The 19,987-nt window shown below is 51.4% G+C and overlaps 1 protein-coding gene across 4 annotated transcripts in view; it reads left to right on the forward strand.

Moving 5' to 3' along the window:
• The first annotated feature begins 330 nt into the window (after nt 1-330).
• H6PD (hexose-6-phosphate dehydrogenase/glucose 1-dehydrogenase) overlaps nt 331-19,987 on the forward strand; it is a 29,661-nt gene continuing 10,004 nt past the window's right edge. Inside the window, exons 1-4 of one of the 4 annotated variants that reach the window (XM_041770496.1) lie at nt 341-462; nt 1,220-1,300; nt 8,378-9,014; nt 10,294-10,411. In XM_041770496.1, coding sequence (XP_041626430.1) covers nt 458-462; nt 1,220-1,300; nt 8,378-9,014; nt 10,294-10,411 — 841 coding nt within the window. In that variant the 5' untranslated portion in view covers nt 341-457. Of the gene's footprint in view, nt 463-1,219; nt 1,301-1,960; nt 2,078-8,377; nt 9,015-10,293; nt 10,412-19,987 lie in introns of those variants that run through there. The other 3 variants (XM_041770498.1, XM_041770497.1, XM_041770499.1) reach the window with 3 other exon arrangements.

The raw sequence follows: 19,987 nt of genomic DNA on the forward strand, positions 1-19,987 counted from the left end.
GGGCGTGGCTTCGCCTGCGCCTCCGCCGCGCGCCCCTCGCCGCGGACCCGACTGCGCGCGCGCGCCCCTGAGTCGGCCCCACTGCGCGCGCGCGCGAGCCGAGGCCGCTGTGGTTTGGGACCCGGGCCCGCGCGCGGGAGGTCGGGGTTGGGGGACCCCCCCTGTGCTGCCGGCCCTGCCACGGCTCCCGTGGGGCACGGAAGGGGCGGCCGGGCGGACTCGGCCTCGCGCCCTCCGCGCCCTCCGCGCCCTCCGCGCCGGTCGCCCCCGGTTCCTCTCGGCGAAACCCGAGCGCGCGTCCGACGCGGGGCCGCGTGACACGCACCTGTCGGGGCGGGCGGCGCCTGCGGAAGAGGATGCGCGGGGCCGCGGCCTGGCCCGAGCCCGGCCCGCAGTGTCGCGCGCCCCGCGCCGCCGCCGACCTTGCCCGGAGAAGCGGCGGGCTCCGACGGGCCAGATGAAGTAAGCTGCCTCCCCCGCCGGGTCTCCGGCTCCTTCGGCCGCGGTCGGGGCGGGTGGCGGCCCCGCGGCCCGGGAGCTCTCGGGCCTTCCGGGCGGCGCCGCCGCGTGTGCCGCGCTCCCGCGGGGCCTGCAGCCCAGCCCGCCGAGCGCCCGCCGGGCCCGCGCCCTGCACACAGACCGCTCACTTCCTCCTCCAGTTGCTTTTTTTGTTTGTTTCCCCCCTGGGGTCATTATAACTTTTGGCAGGAGCCCTCAGGTTTCAATCAGCGTTTGCAATACACCCAGCAGTGAATAGTTTTCCAGGAGTGAACCTATCTGCATCTCTGAAAACCAGCTCACTTGAATGCAGTCGGAAGTGAGAACTTCTGGAAAGATCATAAGCCGAAATTCTTTGCCCCCTCAACCTCCCCTGTCCTCCCAACCGTCCCCCCCACCCCGTTCATGAAAGGGAGCGAATTCGGGGAGACTGGTGTAGAGTGGGCATATTTCAAACTATTTTCTGCATTCTCTGCAGTGATGGATGGCGGATAGACTTTGAGCTTATGAGGCTAATCTTTTGGTAAGTTTTTAGGAGCACCTGAGATAAAAATGCTCCCTATTTGGCATGAACGGAGCTTATTTTTCAGACAGTACTTTGTGTAACTTTTCTTTGAGGTCCATGACTGCCCAATAAATAACCACTCTAGGCAAACATTCAAGTTATTTTTATCCAAAGATTGGAGTTCACTAAGTTACTCTTACAGTCAGATGGTTTCAGGTCATCTAAAAGGGAAACCAAGAGGCACCTTTGGCCATCCGTGGCCCCGCCACTTCTCACTATTGATGGAATAGGAACAAGGTAAGATGTCATTGCAGGATGCCAGATTCCCCACCCCCACCCCACCCCGCCCACCCTTCCTGCCAGACCCTCACCCAGGGGCAGAGCAGGAAGTCTGGTTTTGCTTTTTGCTGCCCTGAGTTGGGAGCCAGGTGGCTCTCCGTCTGGGAGAGCTCTTAAAACCATTGCCCCCTAAAGTATTTTTGCAGCCACGAACTGGATTTTTTTTTTAGCCCAAAGTTGAAATGAGGCGGATGGATCCCCATTTTACAGTTGGGTAGGTAGGTGATAGGCCTGTGGCTGCAGAGTGAAGGGGTTTATGCTGGCCCCTCTTTTTTGGGCCAGATTATAAATCCTTCAAGGACTTGAGTGGGGACTTTTAACCTTTTTAGCCTGATATTTCTTTGATTTTTCATCAGTATAACTGGAGGGTCACAAAGCTGTTGATGAGCTGTTCCTTGGCATTTTTTCTGTTGCGTGCTTGTTAATTAATTTTGTAGCAATTCCAAGCTAGCAAGAAAAGTAACTTTACCCAAGATACCTTTGGTTTAATAATGATAGAAGCTACATTTCTTGGGTGCTTACTGTATGCCAAGTGCCCTGCCACGTGTTTTATATGGATTGCCTCATCTTGTGCTTCTTATCAACTTGTTTTCCTACCCCATGGTTTCGACACATGAGAGAAGTAGACGGTTTGCTCCAGTCTCTCAGAGGGGCAGGATCGGTGTCCACGCCAATACAGTGTTTTAAATTTTACCACTTGGGGTTGTGATTCCGTGTTTTCCTGGTAGGTAGGAGGTAAGTGCCAAAGCCAGACTGCCCGTATTCACATCTGATCACCTCTGAACTGTCTGCCCTTCAGTGGTTTTCCTTCTGTGCACCTTGGTTTCCTCTGTTCTTGTTTTAAAAATGGGCATAATAATGGTGCCTTTCTCATAGGCTGTGGCAAGAATTTAAATCCATTGTTGAATGTGAAGCTCTAGTATTTGACATATAGTTAAATACTCTGTAAATGTTTCTTTTTATTATTAATCGCGTCGTTACGGTTAGGAAGCTGGTGTTAAGGTGTGCTGTGTCACTGTGCTTGAGGTCAGCAGTAGACATTTCTTCCTTTGTGCCATCATTCAGATGCAGATAGCTCCTACACAGGTGACAGTGGTGTTCTGCAGATGGGATTTATTTGTTCATTCAGCACATATTTAGAATGTACCTTCTGTGTCCTGGGCCCGGTTTTAGATACTTACATTCTTGAGGGGAGGGGCGGCAAGGACTAAACAAAACAAATATACTTTCCAAGGACAATGTATTGGAGACTGATACGTACAGCGGAGAGAAAAGCAGGGAGTGAGATGGAGGTGGGAGGTTTGCAATTTTAGAGTCGGCTGAGAAAGCCTTACAGAGAAGGTGACATTTCAGCAAAGAATTCAAGTTAGTGAGGGAGTGAACCATGTGGACATCTGCAGGGAAAAGTAGGTCAGGCAGAGCGAACAGCAAGTACAAAGGCCCTGAGGCAGGAGGATGGGTGGCTGGAGCTGAGAGGGAGGCACAGTAGCAAAAGAGATCAAGGAGGTAATGAGTGGGGAAGACAGAAATGGGAGGCCATTTAAGCAGTTCCTACAGTAATCTAGACCACAGGTAATGGTGGCTGGGACTAGAGTGGAGTGGTGGTGGGTTAGTAGCTGTGTTCTGGATAAATTTTGCTGATAGAAACTATAGGATTAAAACAAGAAAGAAAGAAACTATAGGATTTGCTAACAGATTGGATGACCTCCAATGTTTCTGGTCTCAGCATCTGTAAGGATGGAGATGCCATTTACTGAGGCTGGGGGAATCTGCATTTGGACCAGATTGGGGACTTCTGGGGAGAAATCCATTCAATTTTGAAGTCTTATAGGCATCCAGCTAATGGTGTCAGAGGAGTAGCTGATTGTATCAGCCTAGAGTTGAGGGGAAGAAAGCCCAGACCAGAGATGAAGGCCTGGTGTGGCATGCTGGTAAATGTATAACGACTCAGCAGGGGTGGGGGTTGGTGATGGAGAGCCCGATTTACAGCATTTGCCAATATCTGTGGTGCAATATTCCTAATTGGCTGTTGCAAGCACCGCAGTAGAGAGTATCTTCACCTTACAGATACAGTAGATATAAAAAACATAAAGAGCACAGGTTAGGAATAAAACGTAGTAAAATAATTAGGAAGGGATGAGCTGCAATAAGTATTTATTATCTTTGTTTTTAATATAATTTATTTAGCTCTAAAATTGTGCGATTTGGTTTTTAATAATGGCTGTGTTTAACGCTTGGCTTGAAAAATTCCTGAAAATGCAGCAGTTGAAATCTTGTGTGCCAGTACAAGGTGGCTCCAGCACACCACTGTGATCACAGGGAACCAAGACACCTAAAGAGGTGATGGGTATAAAGATTCTCTGAGATCAGGGCAGGGAAAGGGCCCCAGAGCCTGATCTTGCAAGTCTTGTCCCCAGTCTAGCCAAGGGGAACAAGTAGGGAAGGAGTACAGGTCTCACAGCGGCTGAAGGATTTGACCTACAGGGGTGTGTTGGGTGCTGATGGACCCGAACAAGGAGAGTGCAGGAAAAATGCTGGTGTTGGTGATTGTAGAGAGAACTGGGCACGTCCCCTCCCACTTCGGTTAAAAATGATCTTCAGTTTGAACTCTTGTTTTACTCCCACATGTTCTTTCAAAAATTCCAAACTCATGGGCTGTGATTTGAAGAAAACCTCCCTCCTTCCTGCTTGGCAAGCAGAAGGTAGAGGTCAGAGGTGTCAGTGTGGCATTGGGAAAGGAACAGGCTGCGGCAGCCACTGAACTTTACTCCTGCCCCTCGTCTGCTGGGAATAGGGGACTGGAGCTGCTGCTTCCTATGGTTTACCAGAAACCACCCTGCACTGGAGTGCCAGCACATGCTGGGTCCATGCAGAGGTGGCTCAGGCACGGCTGCAGGCCCCTCCCTGCCACCATTTCTGCCAGTCTTGCTTGGGCAGAAACAAAGCCTGGTACCCTGACTCTGATCCAATCCTTCTGGTTGGGCCGGGTCAGCGTTTGAAGCTTTGGGAATGTTAGCTACATTTTAAAAGGTGAGTCCGCCAGGAAGTCTGATGGGAACCCCTCCGACTGGGTGGGGGTGCCATGAAAGGTGCCCTGGACTGTGTACATGTGCCTCCTCAGGCCTGAGGCTGAGATGCACCTGTCTGGAGAAGGTCTTCTGCACCTCCCTGGAAGAGGCCCCCATAGCTCTGCTTTTGTGTTTCTGGCAGGTTTCTCGAATAATAATTGTTGTAAATGAAATCGCATCCTTCACACATTTAAGTTAAAGCTTCAGAGAGTTTTGTCTTAACTTTCGAATGACACGGAGCCATCAGCCCTTTGCTTCCTGTTTTAGCCCTCTTTCCCTGGCCCTGCTGCCCGGCTCTAAGGCACTAAGCACTTAACTGCCCTGTAGGAAGGCGGAGCTCTGGCATCTCCCTGATAGAAGAGGGGCTACTTCCTTTCCATGGAAAACAGAGGATCTGGAGGCAGTGAAGTAGCAGTGCTTCAGCTAAGTCTATTCACACCATAGATGAGGAACGGAGGCCTACGCAGGGCCCAAGATATGTGCACGGTGATGTGGTTTCCCCCAGGAGCCAGAGCAGAGCCACCACACAGTCCAACCCACTGCCTGATCCACTATCCTTGCTGTGTGGGCTCTTTGAACTTTTCACCAACGGCTTTCTTATTTACTTATTCATTAAAAATAGAAACCAATCATGGCAGTACCAGCTGTTGGAATGCCACATCCATGCTTCTGGGCTCACTTCAAGTGTGTAACTTTAGGAGGCGTATTTAGGTTCATTCCTCTTAGGGCAAGCAAGGAGGCAGGAGAAAGTGCTTCAGAAAACCCATCAAGGGGCACGTGGGTGGCTCAGTTGGTTGAGCGTCTGCCTTCGGCTCAGGTCGGCTCAGGTCGTGATCCCTGGGGTCCTGGGATCAAGCCCCGCATCAGGCTACCTGCTCAATGGGGAGCCTGTGTCTCCCTCTCCCTCTGCTGCTCTCCTTGCTTGTGCTCTCTCGTTCTCTCTGTCAAATAAATTTTTTTTTCAAATAAATTTTTTTTTAAAAAAGAAAGAAAACCCTTCAGAAGTAGAGCCTCATAGCATGGGAGCAGTTTAGACCACCGGTGGACGTGTTGGGGCCATCTGGTTTCCCTCACCGCCACTCCCAACCTGGGACCCTGTTCTTGACTCTGGTGGGCTTCTCCGAGCCTGTTTATGTCCCTGTTGGGGCAGCAAGGAGGACAGCCATATCTGTCATTGTCGCCCTGCTCTCTGAGCAGGGCATCACAGCTAGTCTGGGGAATGTTATGGGAATGCCTGTTTTGGTTCCTCCGTGCTGCCTTCTGTAGTCCCTGAGACAAGAGGCGTTCAGTTTTTCCTGACAGCAGCAGCATTATGCCACCCTTAGGAGCTAGGAGGGGCCTTCCATTTAGCTAACATAGTTCACATCTGCATAGGGTTTGTCACGTATGTCACCTCAGCTGATCTTTCTGACCCCCCCCCCCCCCATTTAGTTTGGTGGAACTGGCCCTGTTTGATAGGACATATAGGCCCAAATTGAATAGGTGACTTAATTAGATCACACACCAGGGGGAGGTGGTCTTGAGCCCTGGTCCTCTGACCCAAATGCCACGTTCCTCCACTTGACTGAGGAAGCTGATTAGCACAGTGGCTGGGGCCTCTGGCTTGGTGACATGACAGTTCTGCAGTCTTACGGAGTTGGGGTAGGGGTGCTGGCCCTTGGAGCTCCCTCACCTGCCTGGTACCAGGCTCTCTCAGGTTCCTGAGCTCCTCCTCTTGTTCCCGGCACATCCAGAGGCCTTGCTACCCGTATAGGATCAGGAGCTCTGAAATGCAGCTTGCCAGCTGGAGGCTCCTCCTCCTCCAGGCTGTTCTCTGGGCTTCAGATTTCTCACTGCCTCTTTCCCCGCACTGACCTTGCAGCTTTTTCTTCCCTCCAGACAGAGATGATGGCCAGTTGAGAAAGAAAATGCATAAAGGACCAAGGACAGGGATTGGGAAGCAGAAGAAAGTATAGAATGGTCCAGTGGGCCATCTGATTTGGAAGTGAGTGTTCAGGCTAAGGGGGAGGGGAAGGAGAAGCCTGGGAGGCCACTCAGCTGGTCCCTTGATCCCCTGGTTGAAGCTTCAGCAGTGGAAATGTCTGGTATGCAGATACTGCAGTTGGACCCTTGCCTTGGTTTGGCCACCGACAGAGAGAGATGAAGAGGCAGAGGGAAAAGTTGGGGCAGGGGTTGCTGGCTGTCCTCAGGATGGAGGATGGTATAGGGATGCAGGAGGGTGAGCTGGCCAGGTATCTCTTGAAACCTCAGTTTCTCTGCCTGACCAATACACTAGAGTGTCTTAGCTGAGGGTTTAGTGAATCTCTCTTCACTGCTTCAGTGCCCCAGGCCGGGCCCCATTGCCCCTTGTGTTTCTGAGATCTGCGTTTCAGACCATGATTACTTTCTCCGTCACCACTCCTCCCTTGCCCTCAGAGCACTGGCCTTGGTGGGAGACTGAACAGGAGAGCCAGAATAAGAACGCAACATAGTAAGCCCCCACAGCCTTGATCAGGAAGACGCGGGTGAAAGCAAATCCTTTGGTGCGGTTGAGGCAGGTCCAAGGCCTCTGGCCTTTCAGATGTGTCAGCTGCTTTAAATTAGGCTGGAAACCAGCTAAAATGTGAGACCCACCCCCAGGGAGGCTGTGGTGTGCCTTTACTGTGTGTGTGCTCAAGGGCCAGAGAACCTAGTGCCTGTCCAGCCCCTCCTTCCTCACCTAGCCCCCTTCACCACCTGAGCCTCGGCTTCTCTCACTGCAGAAGGGGAATAGTATCCACTCCACTGGTCTGTTTTCAGGACTTCTCTCTGGATCCCAGAAGATCTTCCGCACATGAGCACTTAGTTCAGTGTTGCGACTATCATTAACATATCATAGTAATATCACTTAGGCAGTGCTTCATAAGTGGTAGGCAGCGTCCTGAACATTTTCTAAATATTAACTCATTTTGTTCTTATGATTATTCTACAGCGTAGGTCACTGTTACCCCCCACTTCAGATGAGGTATGGGGAGGTTAAATAATTGTCCATGGTCAAACAGTAAAGAGTTGAGCTGGGGGGACCCTGGGTGACGCAGTGGTTTAGCGCCTGCCTTTGGCCCAGGGCGCGACCCTGGAGACCCGGGATTGAATCCCACATCAGGCTCCCGGTGCACGGAGCCTGCTTCTCCCTCTGCCTATGTCTCTGCCTCTCTCTCTCTGTGTGTGTGTGACTATCATTAAAAAAAAAATTTTTTTTTAAAGAGTTGAGCTGGGATTCAAACTCGGTTCCAGAGACTATATTTTTATTTTATTTTAATTAATTAATTTAAAGTAGTCTCCATTGCCCAGTGTGGAGCCCAACTCAGGGCCTGAACTCAGGTTCTGAGATCAAGACCTGAGCTGAGACTGAGTCGGATGCTTAAGCATAACTGACTGAGCCCCCCCAGGGGTCCCCAGTGTCTATGTTTTGAATCCCTACACTGTGGCAGTTCCTAGGAATCATTTTGTGCTTGGAGCCCAGCGGCCATGGGAAAAACAAAAGGAGGATGAGAGGGGATGATCATATCTTCTCATAGTTCCAGCCAGCACCTGAGGGCCTGTTTCCATTCCTGAGCTGCCCAGATGGTCCTGGTGACCTGTGCTCATGAACAAGACTGGCCTTGGTTGGAGAGTGGACAGCTCCAATTCCGTGGCAGCCCCTGCGGGCTTCCCTGGTGCCTCCTGCAGCACAGTGGCCCGTCTCCAGCAAGTGGCCTACCACCTTGCTGGGTGTAGTCCCTGTTTACAGGCTAGGCTACCTACCCACCTGCTCCTGGCATAGAAGCCAAACTGCTGAGGAGGGAGGGGCAAGCTGTGGGATTATAAAATTTTTTTCTGAGAAAACACGTGGTGGTGTTTTGCCAGACAGGAAATGTTTGATAGCCTAGAAATGTGTTTACCTCCACATCCCAGCCACCTGAACCATGTCTGATCCTTCCTGTTCCTTGTCTGTCCTACCTCTGCCCAGGCCCCCTGGCTGTTGGAAGATGCTCACAGTGGCAGTGTGCATGGCCTTTCTGGCTTGCCTGCAGGCTCAGGAGCTCCAGGGCCATGTCTCCATAATCCTGCTGGGAGCAACTGGGGACCTGGCCAAAAAATACTTATGGCAGGGACTGTTCCAGCTGTACCTGGATGAAGTGGGGAAGGGCTACAGTTTCAGCTTCCATGGGGCTGCTCTGACCTCCACCAAGCAGGGCCAAGAGTTAATCGCCAAGGTCCTGGAGTCCCTCTCCTGCCCTGAGGACATGGAGCCTGGGCGCTGTACCGAACTCAAGGGCCAGTTCCAGCGGCTGAGCCAGTACCGCCACCTGAAAACAAATGAGGACTACATGGCCCTGAGCAAGGACATTGAGGCACAGCTCCAACATGAAGGCCTTCGGGAGGCTGGCAGGATTTTCTACTTTTCAGTGCCACCCTTCGCCTATGCGGATATTGCTCGTAGCATCAACAGCAGCTGCCGCCCAGGCCCGGGCGCCTGGCTGCGGGTTGTCCTGGAGAAACCCTTTGGCCATGACTACGTCTCTGCCCAGCAGCTGGCCACAGAGCTTGGGAGCTTTTTCCAAGAGGAGGAGATGTATCGGGTGGACCACTACCTGGGCAAGCAGGTGAGCTTCACCTGGGAGCTTGCCAGAGTTAGAGTGAGCCGGGTAGATAGGTAGACCCCATTGACAGAGCCACACTGCGATTTGTGGGATTAGGCCTGAAGCCATTGTGAAATCCGAGCTCCCATGGCTGTCCTGAAGGTGGGCAGGCAGTGAGAGGCTGCAGGAAAAGCGGTTCAGCAAGGGCAGGACTGCGTGGCCTTTGTCCATGTTTCCAGTGGTTTGTTTCTCATTGCCCTGCATCCTCTATGCAGATGTGGGCCTGACTTCCAGGGGGTCGTGGTGTGGGAGTTAGAATTAACTTATTCCACACTCAGTCTGCCTTTTTTCAGTATCTCTGTTTTCCTGAGTTCTGTTTTGAGCCAGAAGGCTGGTAACAAGGTCCTACAGTGAGGACAGACCCTACATCCATGCTTCCCAGTCAGGTTCTGTGGCAGAGCATGAGGCTGAGCTCCTAGGCGATGCAGGCCGGCTGGCCACTTCACTCTGAGCATACCCTCCAAGCACCTCCAGAACATCCCTTCCTAGAAACCCCAGCAGAGAGCACATAGTGAAGTATTCTTTGGTAGTGACCAGGCTGGGGAGCCCAGGGCCACGTGTGTGGGCACCTCATAGTCTTCCAGGACAGAGGCATTGCTTTCTAGCCAGTCTTATTTAGAGCTGCAACATTCCCAAAGAGTGGTTCTTGGACCAGTGTCTGACCTGGTGAGGTTTTCACTTGTTTCTGGGAAAATGAAAAAAGAGCACTTCCTAAATGTATACAATCTAAAGGTTTTTTTGCTCCATTTTTGTTGTTAAAATATCTTTCTTTTATTAAAAGCTGATGGTAATAGTGGGCGCCTGGGTGGCTTAGTCAGTTAGGTGTCTGCCTTTGGCTCAGGTCATGATCCTGGAGTCCTGGGATCGAGTCCACATCAGGCTCCCTGCTCAGTGGGGAGTCTGCTTTGCCCTCTGCCCCTCCCCCTGCTTGTGATTTTCTCTCATGCTTTCTCTCTCTCTCTCTCAAATAAATAAATAAAATCTTAAAAATAATAAAAGTTGATGATAATAGAAGATAAGTAATCTTAAATATTTTTCTCCTTGCAAAATAAAAAGCTGGTAATCCTGTGGAGGTCACATAGTTTTTGGAGACTGTATAGAGCTGTGAAGTCCTAAAGCCCAGGGACTGTGGCTCCTGAGAGCATCTTCACTGAGCCAGGGGTAGAGACGTCAGGGCCCTCCCCTGGAGTCAGGATTATTTCATCCTGAGAATCAGCAGCATAACCGTCTCCTTCCCTGGCAGGCCGTGGCTCAGATCCTGCCTTTCCGAGACCAGAACCGCAAGGCTCTAGATGGCCTCTGGAACCGGCACCATGTGGAGCGGGTGGAGATCATCATGAAGGAGACAGTGGATGCAGAAGGTGCGTGAGTGGTCCTCCGCCTGCTCTGGGCCTGGTGAGGCATCGGGCCCTGCAGGGCAGGAGGATCTGCCCAGCCTCTGCCTGCCTTGGTTGGTGCTTCTTGGGGAGGATTTTGCTGGCATGTGTCTCCCTCCAGGGCTGCTGCATGCCCAGTTCTGGACCATGCTAACCCCCAGGGTGCCCACAGGCAAAGCCCACATGGTCCTTGCTCCCCTTAGGGGACACAGACCTGGAAGCCAACCTGAGTTTTACATGGATGTGGTGGAGACCCTCAGAGCTGCACAGGGGCTCCTCAGACCTTGTACTATATAGGTGGCCCGGTCTGCCTAGATGCTTCTTCTCACCTGCTCCTTACTGCCTGTCCCTCCTGGTTGTTCATTCCCAGCTTGGCTGCCACTTTCTCAGGGGGCTTTGCTCGGGGGCCGTTCTCCGTAGGGTCCACTCCCATCACACTGTCAGCCACCTCCCTCCCTGTCTACCCTCCAGTCTTTTCTGGGTCTTTTCCGGGTCCAGTGTGCCACTCTCGGGGCTGTAGGCACCAGGCCCCTCCATTCTGGCTCCTGGCACACATGTCAGAAGTGCCGAATAAATACCAAGTGAATGAGCAGTGTGGACCTGGGAGTGTTGGGCCTGTCTTTGCTGGGTGACCTCAGCACGTCACTCCTATCATTTGGGAGGGCGTGCAGGGGATAGCACCTCCCGAGACTTCTCAGAGCTCTGGCATTCTGGGATTTCTCCAGCTGTTTGGAGCATCAATGGTTACGTTCAAAGCATCCATTCTTACCCGAGACAGTACAAGCTAATTCTTCTTGTGTCAGCCCCCCCACCCCAAAAAAAACCACAATGGCCAAATGAGGTGGGTCCTATTATTAGCCTCTACCTACAGACCTAGTTTGGTGATGTGGCCAAGGTCACTGAGCAGGAAGTGGCAGGACTGGGTTCTTGGGGTGCAGTCTGGCTCTGGGACCCAGGCTCTGCACCACGGCATCCTGTTTATCCCGCTGGCTGCTCTGTGCAGCCTGCTCTGGAGTGCCCAGGGCCACTGTGCCCATCCTGCAGTGTGCCCCTGGGCAGATTGGGGGCCACAGACTCTTCGGGCCTGGTGGGGGTCCAGGAGGTCTTGTCTCCTTCCATTTGCCTTTTCCTCCTCTTCTTTCTCCTTCCCTTGGCTATTCTGTCCACCCTCCCTCCCTCCCTCCCTTCCTCTTCAAATGTGTATCCGGGGCTGAAGGCCATGGAGAGGGTGTGAGGGGAGCTCAAGGCTGTGCAGAGTGTGTGAGGCACAGCCTCCCCCTGATACCTCGCAGGTCACTGGGGGAGAGGCTATATCTGTACAGACTCCAAAATGAATGATGCAGGCAGGCAGTGTGAGGGGCCCCGCGAGCCAGGCCTCTGAGGGCATGGCTGGCCTAGAGAGGAGCTGGGTTTCTCCAGCCGGGAGCCCATACCAGAGCAGAAGCCCTCTCCACACTTCACTGAGCCTTCGTAGGTCTCAGGAACCTCCCCCTCCTCCTCCATATTTCCCTCCTGTCCTCAGCAGGGGCTCAGGCTGTGGGTTTGCTCCTTGCGCTGTGTCCCTGTGGGGGTGAGTGCTAGGCCTTGCTCCTGCTTCATCTGCAGAGAGATGCACCTCAGATCTGGCGCCGAGAGTGTGGGGGGTAGAGGATGGGAAGGTGCTGTCACCCCTTCTGTAGGCTAGCACCAGTCTCTGCCTGGATTTGGCTCAGCCACCAGCAGGGCTGGGACACCGGGACTCCTCCCCCATTTTTAGCAAGTCCTTGCTGTGCCCACCCTGGGCTGGGGAAGAGCTGGCATCTGGAGTTAACCACTTGACACTGTTGTCCTGTGTTCCTTCCAGGCCTCCCACCCCATTTCCCTTTTGGTTTCTGATGTCATCTGTAGGGTTTCTTTTTGTGGGATCCCTTGGGAGCCAGGGGCTAGGCAAACTAAAGGTCTGCTTACCCCAGCAAAGGTACCTTTGGATATTGGAGAAAGGAAGGGAGAAGGCAAGACAGAAAAGTGGGCAGAGGCCCGGGCAGATCTATTTGCCAAGGCCTGGCCTGAGGCGGGGGAGTCTCAGGTTTGGATAGCAGTAGACAGCCGAGGTCAAGAAAGGAAGGCACAGTGGCTCTGCTTTGGAGGTTGCTGTGTGGAACCAAAGCATGGGCCCAGCTGCCTGCAGAGTGTGGGTTTTGAGAGGAAAGTCTCATTGCTGCCATGCTCCAGAGCATACAGCTTTTTCACTCCTCTGGGCCCTGTGGCTTCAGCCCAGAGGCACAGAGACACAGAGCAGGCAGGCAGGCAGCAGAAGACCCACTAGCCCCTGGGGGACTTATAACCAGTAAGTGTGTGGTCAGTGGGCTAGTTCAGCCACCTGTCCCTGTCAGAGATGGCCAGGGGGACTGAAGTTGTCCTGGAGGTTGGATCTCCTTGGTCAGCCTATTTGCCTGCCAGTTGCATACCTGGGCCCAGACCAGGGTTACAGGGGCTGAGTTCTTGCTACTGTGCTCATCCCTGTAGCAAGGAGGGCCTCTGGCAACAGTGAGTTATCCCTGTCTCCTGGGCCTTGGGGACCCAGAAGGACAAGCATTCTCTGCATGCTGAGAAAGTGGCCTGGTGTAGCTCTGGAGGCCCAAACACTGATCCTCACTGTCCCTCAGGGGGCCCCTTATGGATACTTGAGTCTAGGCTGGAGAAAAGGGACAGGAGCTGGGGACCCTGCAGCCACTGCATGGCCAGTGAGCCCTGTGACCAGCTCATCGGGGCCTGGGCTGTGCCTCCTCCTGGGGTTGGGGATGGGAGGTGGGCAGGAGGAAGGACTGCCCTCCTACTGGAGGTCACAGTGCCTTGCTGTGGTTCAATGTGCTTCTCAGGAGGGTAGCCACGGTGAGATGGAGCATGGCCTGGAAGTTTCTGAGGTAGGCTTTAGAGCCCAGCACTTTGACTGTGAAGCTTCAGAAGGGCAAAGGGCAGTGGCTGTATCCCCCACCTGGCCAGGGCCTGCTTCAGATGTGCAGCCCCTCTGACTCCTGCACAGAGAAGCTCTGCAGCAGCCCAGTTCTGGCTGAGTGCCGGATCCCAAGCTGCTGCAGGCCCCAGGAGGGAGCTTCTGAGCAGCAGGGTGGTTGGGATGTCTCCCCTCACCTCCCAAACATCAGAGCTGCCTGTCCCCCTCTGTGGCCATGGGCTGTGTGAGCCGTTCTCCTTCCCTGCCGCAGCCTGGGGCCCAGAGGCATCTGCTGCAGTGTCACCATGGCCACTGCACAGCAGGAGGGAGAGAGCAGGAGTAGAGGAGGAAAAGAAGAGCCTTCCTCCCTAGTCCCAGGGCCCCCCGCTCCTCTCAGTTTCATCTGGGGCACCCCTCTCAGAGCCTCAGAAACCCCAGGGGCCAGGGGTCTCCTGAAGCTGCAGTACTGTGGGTTGGACCAGGAGTGACCGAGGCTGGGCCACTGAGCCACCATGTGGGGATGACCCTGCCTGGCTCTCATCACGGCCCCTGAGGGGCCCCACGGAAAGGAGGGCTGCATCATGAGTGGCCTGAGGGGCAGCCGTCCAGGCTGGACTGTCCTCTCTTCTAGGGGTGCAGCAGGAATGTGATCCAAGGTCTGCGGCACCTCAGAATCACGGTTTCTGACCACTGCGCCCGTGGCTGCAGTGTCTGTCTAGGCCCTTGGCACTTGGCCTTCCTGCCAGGATGTGCTCGTAGCGTCTCTGCGTCTCTTTGCTGCCCTACTTTCCCCTCTGGCTGGAAGGTTTTTTTTTTTTTTTTTTTTTTTTTTTTTTTTTTTTTTTTTGTAGGAAGAAAGGGAGACTTCCTGAGGATGGTGTAGCTCTCCCTGCCTGGGAGGGTCCCTGTTTGGACACTGGGGAAGGGGCATGGTGCATGCTGACCTCTGAGGGTCAGAGTGGCCAGCTCATGCCTCTCTCACAGAGACCAAGGCAGCCGGGGTCCTTCCAGGTGCGCACCAGCTGTCTTGCTGTCCAGCCTGCTGTGCTCCCCTCCTGCAGAGCTATCTGCAAGGTGAGCTGGGGCAGCCGCCAGGCCTCCTGACCAGAGAGCACGCTGGCCAGCCCGCCCGCAGACCTGCTCTCTCCTTGGCCCTCCCTGCTTTTTATTTTTAGTTCTCCCTGAAGGTATCGGTTGGGATCACAGCTAGCTTTCAGTGGTGGTGTTCTGAAATCTGTGTTTTCCCAGGAAAATCCGGATCTCCCACAGTGTGGAGGCGACGGGGAGGGGGTGCCCTCCTCAGCATGTCTCTGTGTAATGATGGTAACCACCCCTCCCCCCATTACCTCTCTCTCAGGGTTGGTTTAAGGATTAGGTAAAATAACATACATGGAAATACTTTACAAATAGAAATGCTGTTCTTCCAAGCTGGCAAGGAGAGGAAGCAGCCGAGTTCTCTGGGGCTCCCCGTGACTTCTCTGTGACGTATACTGGGTGATTTATGGACCCTACTGGTCTGTAATACTCTTTCATGTCTGTTCTTCACCTAATACCATCTCTCTTCGTCTCATATATATAGCTGAATATGTATTTAAACTTGCACATATCGACAGTCTGTATAAAGTATAACCTCTGTATTTCTGCTCGATTTTGTTTCACAGAAAATGAATTGCCCTATTATGAGGCATTTTAGCTGTTCTCACTTTCTGCCATTTTAAATAGTACTTTGCAAGCTTTTAAAAAATTAAGATATAATTCACATATCATAAAATTTACTCTTTTAAAGTATACAGTTTAATAGTTTTTAATAGATTCACAAAGTTGTTCAACCACTATCATTCTAGAACACTTATGAACACTTAAAAAATATTTTTCCTTTGAGTATGCTTCTGAAGTAGAATTATTAGGCCACATGGTAGAAATGACTTTATTACTCTTATTACATCTCATTAGGCTGTTTTCTAGAACGTGTGCAATATGTGTTTGTACCTATTTTTCCTACAGCTTTGCTCACCTTCGGTGCTCTGTCCTTCCTGTCCTTGCCAGTCTGGTAGCTTTGTAGGGGTTCTTTTCTTTCTTTCTTTCTTTTTTTTAAGTAATCGCTACACCCAACTTGAAGCACAAACTCATAATCCCGAAGTAAGAGTCACAAGCTCTACCTGCAGAGCCAGTCAGGTGCCCCATGGGGGTCTTCTCCAAGCACGTGGGGGTCTTCTCCAAGCACGTGGGACACAGCTTCTCCTGCCTTCCATGGGATACTACCCCATGAAAGTTTGAGGGGCAGCACAGCTAAAGGGCAGAGCAATGGGTCTCCCATGCTGGTGATCTTTTTTTTTTTTTAATTTTTTATTTATTTATGATAGTCACACAGAGAGGGGGGGCGGGCAGAGACACAGGCAGAGGGAGAAGCAGGCTCCATGCACCGGGAGCCCGATGTGGGATTCAATCCCGTGTCTCCAGGATCTTGCCCTGGGCCAAAGGCAGGTGCTAAACCACTGTGCCACCCAGGGATCCCCCATGCTGGTGATCTTATGGTCTTGGGTTAGTCTTGAACTTGAACCGTTTGGTAGCCAGGTTTATGGGGGTCTTGCTTCCAGTTGTCCAACCTGGTGGAGTTTTTTTCTCCCTTGTTAATACATCAGTGGGTTTCTAACCCTCAACTTTCAATGTAGGAAAGGATGCCAGGGGTTAATGTTAGATCATTTTCAGGAAAAATCAGCCCATGATGACTAGGGAAAAAAATGGAGTGGTTGGCATCCTTGGGAGAGCCCATCCCCTGACATGACTTCCCATCCTGTGCTTCACTGTGTGGCCTCTCCCTGAGAGGTGAAAAGGCAGAGCTAACCGAGGAGGGATGGAAGGCCACAAGTCTCCTAGCTGTGCTAAACACAGGCACCCCCTGAAGCTTGAAATTAAGGAATAAAGGAAGCTCTCTTTTACACAGCGGGTAGTAAATCTGTGAAGTGCATTCTCCCTGTGGAGTGTAAGAGGATAAAAATAGGAAGAGGGCTACTTAGGGATTTGCTAAACTAATGAATAGTAAACAGATAACAGGGCTTTTGAGGACTCTGCTGTGTTCTCTTCATCAAAAATTCATCTGTTCTCAAAGCTTTAACTATCCTGTTTATACCCTTAAATCTGTAATTCACTAATTCCAGGACACACCTTTTTTTTTTTTTTTTTAATTTTACATTTGAACATCTCAGAAATTGCGTGTACCGTTGATGGGGTGCCGTGGTTGACATAGTCCATGGTCTGGCTGTTTCTTAGTGGTTGTAAACCAGTGATGCTTTCACCATGATTGGCATTTTGGATTTGATGAAATCCAGTATATCTCTGACTTCTGTTGCCTCTCCAAGCTCTAGTCTTCTATCTCTGACTGGTCTTCTAGAGATGTTCATAGGATGTCACCACTTCAGACTCAGCAGATTTAGAACTTAAACTGTCATTGAAACACGAGCTACATTTTCTGCCTTCTTTATTTCCAGATGGTGACTGCCCTCTGCGTTGCCGGGCCAGTAGCCCCTCTTTTTCAGCTCCTGTAAAAATACAAATCCTAGGCAGGACCTGCCAGTGCTTCCTGTGTGCCAGGCACTGTTCCAAGCCCCATAGATAGATGTGTTAACTCATTAATGTCCACAGCAGCCCTGCGAGGGAGGGACGCCACTGTCCTCTTCTTTGTGTGAGGGAGGGCCGCTCAGGTAGGGTTGCAGAGCTGAAAGGTGGCAGAGCAGGTACTTGAATCCCTACATCTGGCTCCAGAGACCATACTCCAGGTCATGACTCCTGCAGCCTCAGGTCTAGCCAGGCACCACGCAGCTTTTACTCCTCCCACACAGCTTTTACTCCTCCCCGACCAATGTCTTTGCATTTGCTGTGACCCTTGTTACTTCCCTTATTTGCCCTGAGTGCTGCCTTGCTGCTACACCACCACCAGCCCACTCTCCATACTTGTCTTGCAGGTAGATGGGAGATAGCCCCACTATCCCACGGCACCCCTATGTGATTCCACTTCTGCTCTGATACTTGCTAGAAAAAGTCTTTTTTTTTTTTTTTTGAAAAAGTCTTATTAGAGATTCAATTCGCATGTCAGACAATTTCCCCATGTACAGCATATAATCCAGGAGATTTTAGTGTATTCACAGTCATGCACGCACCACCACAGCCAGTTTTAGAAAGTTTTCATCACCCCCAAGAGAAACCCTGTACCCTCCATCCTCATCCATATTCCCTCCCAGCCCCATGTAGCAGACGACCTGCTTTCTCTGTGGACCTGCCTGTTCCTGACACTTCATCTAAATGACATCACACAGTGGTGGCCTTTTGTGTTTAGCTTCTGTCACAGTGGCATGGTTTCGGGGTGCATCCATGCTGCGGCATGTACCAGTGCTTCTTTTCTTATTGTGAATAATATTCTGTTGTATGGACAGACCACACTTTATCCCTCCATTCATCAGTTGATAGGCATTTGGGTTGTTTCTGCTCTTTGGCCATCATGAATAATGCTGCCGTGAAGGTTCATGTACCAGCATCTGTGTGGACTATGTGTTCATTGCTCATGGGTGTGCACATAGGAGTGAAATGGCTGGATCATACGGTAGTTCTGTTTAACCAGTGGAGGTGAAGAACTTATACTAGCCCCTTGACTTCTCAGCCAAGTTTCCAAGGCCCTTTCCAACCGTTCTTGATTTCTGCTTTTCTGAATCACAGACTGGCTGCTTCTGCTAAACCAGGCTTACCGTCACCAGGCAAACTATGTTGGGGCCCTTGACCTTTGACCTAGATCCATCCTTCCAGAGCCAAGCTCCACTAGCTTCTCACTCCAAGTCACTGGTGCTCATGCCATTGTATGGTTGTTTAAATGGGAGTGGTGGAAGTTAAAAGGGGTGGTAAGAATTGCAGGCTCTGGGTTCAGATTCATATTTACCCCTTTGTGAGCTGTGTGGCCCTATTTCTAACTTCTCTGAACCTCAGTTTCCTTGTATTTTTAAAATTAAAATTTGTATTTTTTAAAAGATTTTATTTATTCATAGAGACACAGAGAAAGAGAGAGAGAGAGAGAGGCAGAGACACAGACAGAGGAAGAGGCAGGCTCCGTGTAGGAAGCCTGATGTGGGACTTGATCCGGGGTCTCCAGGATCAGGCCCCAGGCTGAAGGTGGCGCTAAACCGCTGAGCCACCCAGGGATCACCAAAATTTGTATTTTCAAAGTAAGATCTCCTTATAGATTGTTACTGTGAGGAATAAATAGACTGGTAGATACTGTTATTATAATTATTGTCTTTTCTTGATGCCTTCTCAACCATACTCTAAGAACCTTGAAGACCAGAACCCTGTGGGGCTAGGGGAGCTCAGGCATTGTTTCCATGGAGCGGGGGCAGGGGTGCTTTTGGCATTTTGGCTGGCCCCGCTGGGCTGATTGTCCAGCTCTTCAAGGGTTTAGCATAACTGGCCAGAGCTGTACCCTAATTCCTGGCTGAGAATAAGAGAGTCAGACTCCCACTACTGAGGACAAAGGTGCCTTCCTGCAAGCGGGCTCCTGGCTCCACTTCTTGCCCCACAAGCCGGGTGCTCCCAGGCCTGGCATCTTGGGCTGAATTCAGGGCACATTCTGCCAGTCGTGGCTGGCCCTGCTCGCCATCCAGCTGGCGTGACCGAGCACCGCAGGCCTGGTTGGGGCAGGTGGTTCGGACTGGTGCCGGGGACCCTGCGCGGCCCCTGGAAGGGAGCATGTGAGGCTAAGCAGGTCCAAACTAGGGACCACTTGTTTTTGCTTGTTTGAATTAAATATTGACTAGATAAAAAAGAATTCTTACTAAATGTGTATAGGATGTGAAGAAGTGTGATATAACAAACACCAGTGTACCCAGCAACGATTGTTTAAAAAGAGCTTCTTAAAAAAAAAAATAAAAAGAGCTCTTTGTGTCCTTCCCCAAATTCTGTCCCATTTCCTCTCCTTTACTATTCCAGATTTTGGTTCAGTTACTCCCTTGCTGCTCTTGATTGTTTCTGTGTAGGTCTGATTCCCAAGACAATATGTTGTTTAGTTTTGAAGAGGAGACATACTGCGTGTGCATGTGTGTGCATGCGTGTGCGTGTGTGTGCGTGTGTGTGTGTCTGAGTGAGAGAGTGTGGGTCTTTTTGTCTCTCTATCCTGCATACAGGATAATCTCTTCAGTTGTGTCTTCTGATGGCTGACTCTTTTCTACTGTTTCTACTTCATAAAACCCATTCATTGCATTTTTAATTTCCAGTTGTGTTTTTCATTTATTGGAGTTCTATGTATACAGTTCATTTTATATCCTATTTTCAAAATTAATTTTTATGTTATCAAAGCAAGCATGTTTCTCTCTCGACATTGTGTTTCTGTGAGCATGGATGTTCATGTTCTCTGCTGTCCAGGGTCCCATGGTATGGTCATGGGGCTGTGGCAGGCACAGGGCACACAGCAGTGGGCAGACAGGTGAGCTCCTACTCTGCTCCAGATTCAGGTGTGGCAGAGAGAGGGACGAGCGGGCACTGAGTCATTCACCTGGGCTTGCAGAAGACAGGGCCCCCAAGGAGTGCAGGCCAAGGGGTCAGTGAAACCCTCTAGAAGCAGGGACCTGCAGGACAGGTAGATGTTAGTG

The sequence above is a fragment of the Vulpes lagopus genome, chromosome 10, assembly GCF_018345385.1.
Source record: "Vulpes lagopus strain Blue_001 chromosome 10, ASM1834538v1, whole genome shotgun sequence".
NCBI classification, from domain to species: domain Eukaryota; kingdom Metazoa; phylum Chordata; class Mammalia; order Carnivora; family Canidae; genus Vulpes; species Vulpes lagopus.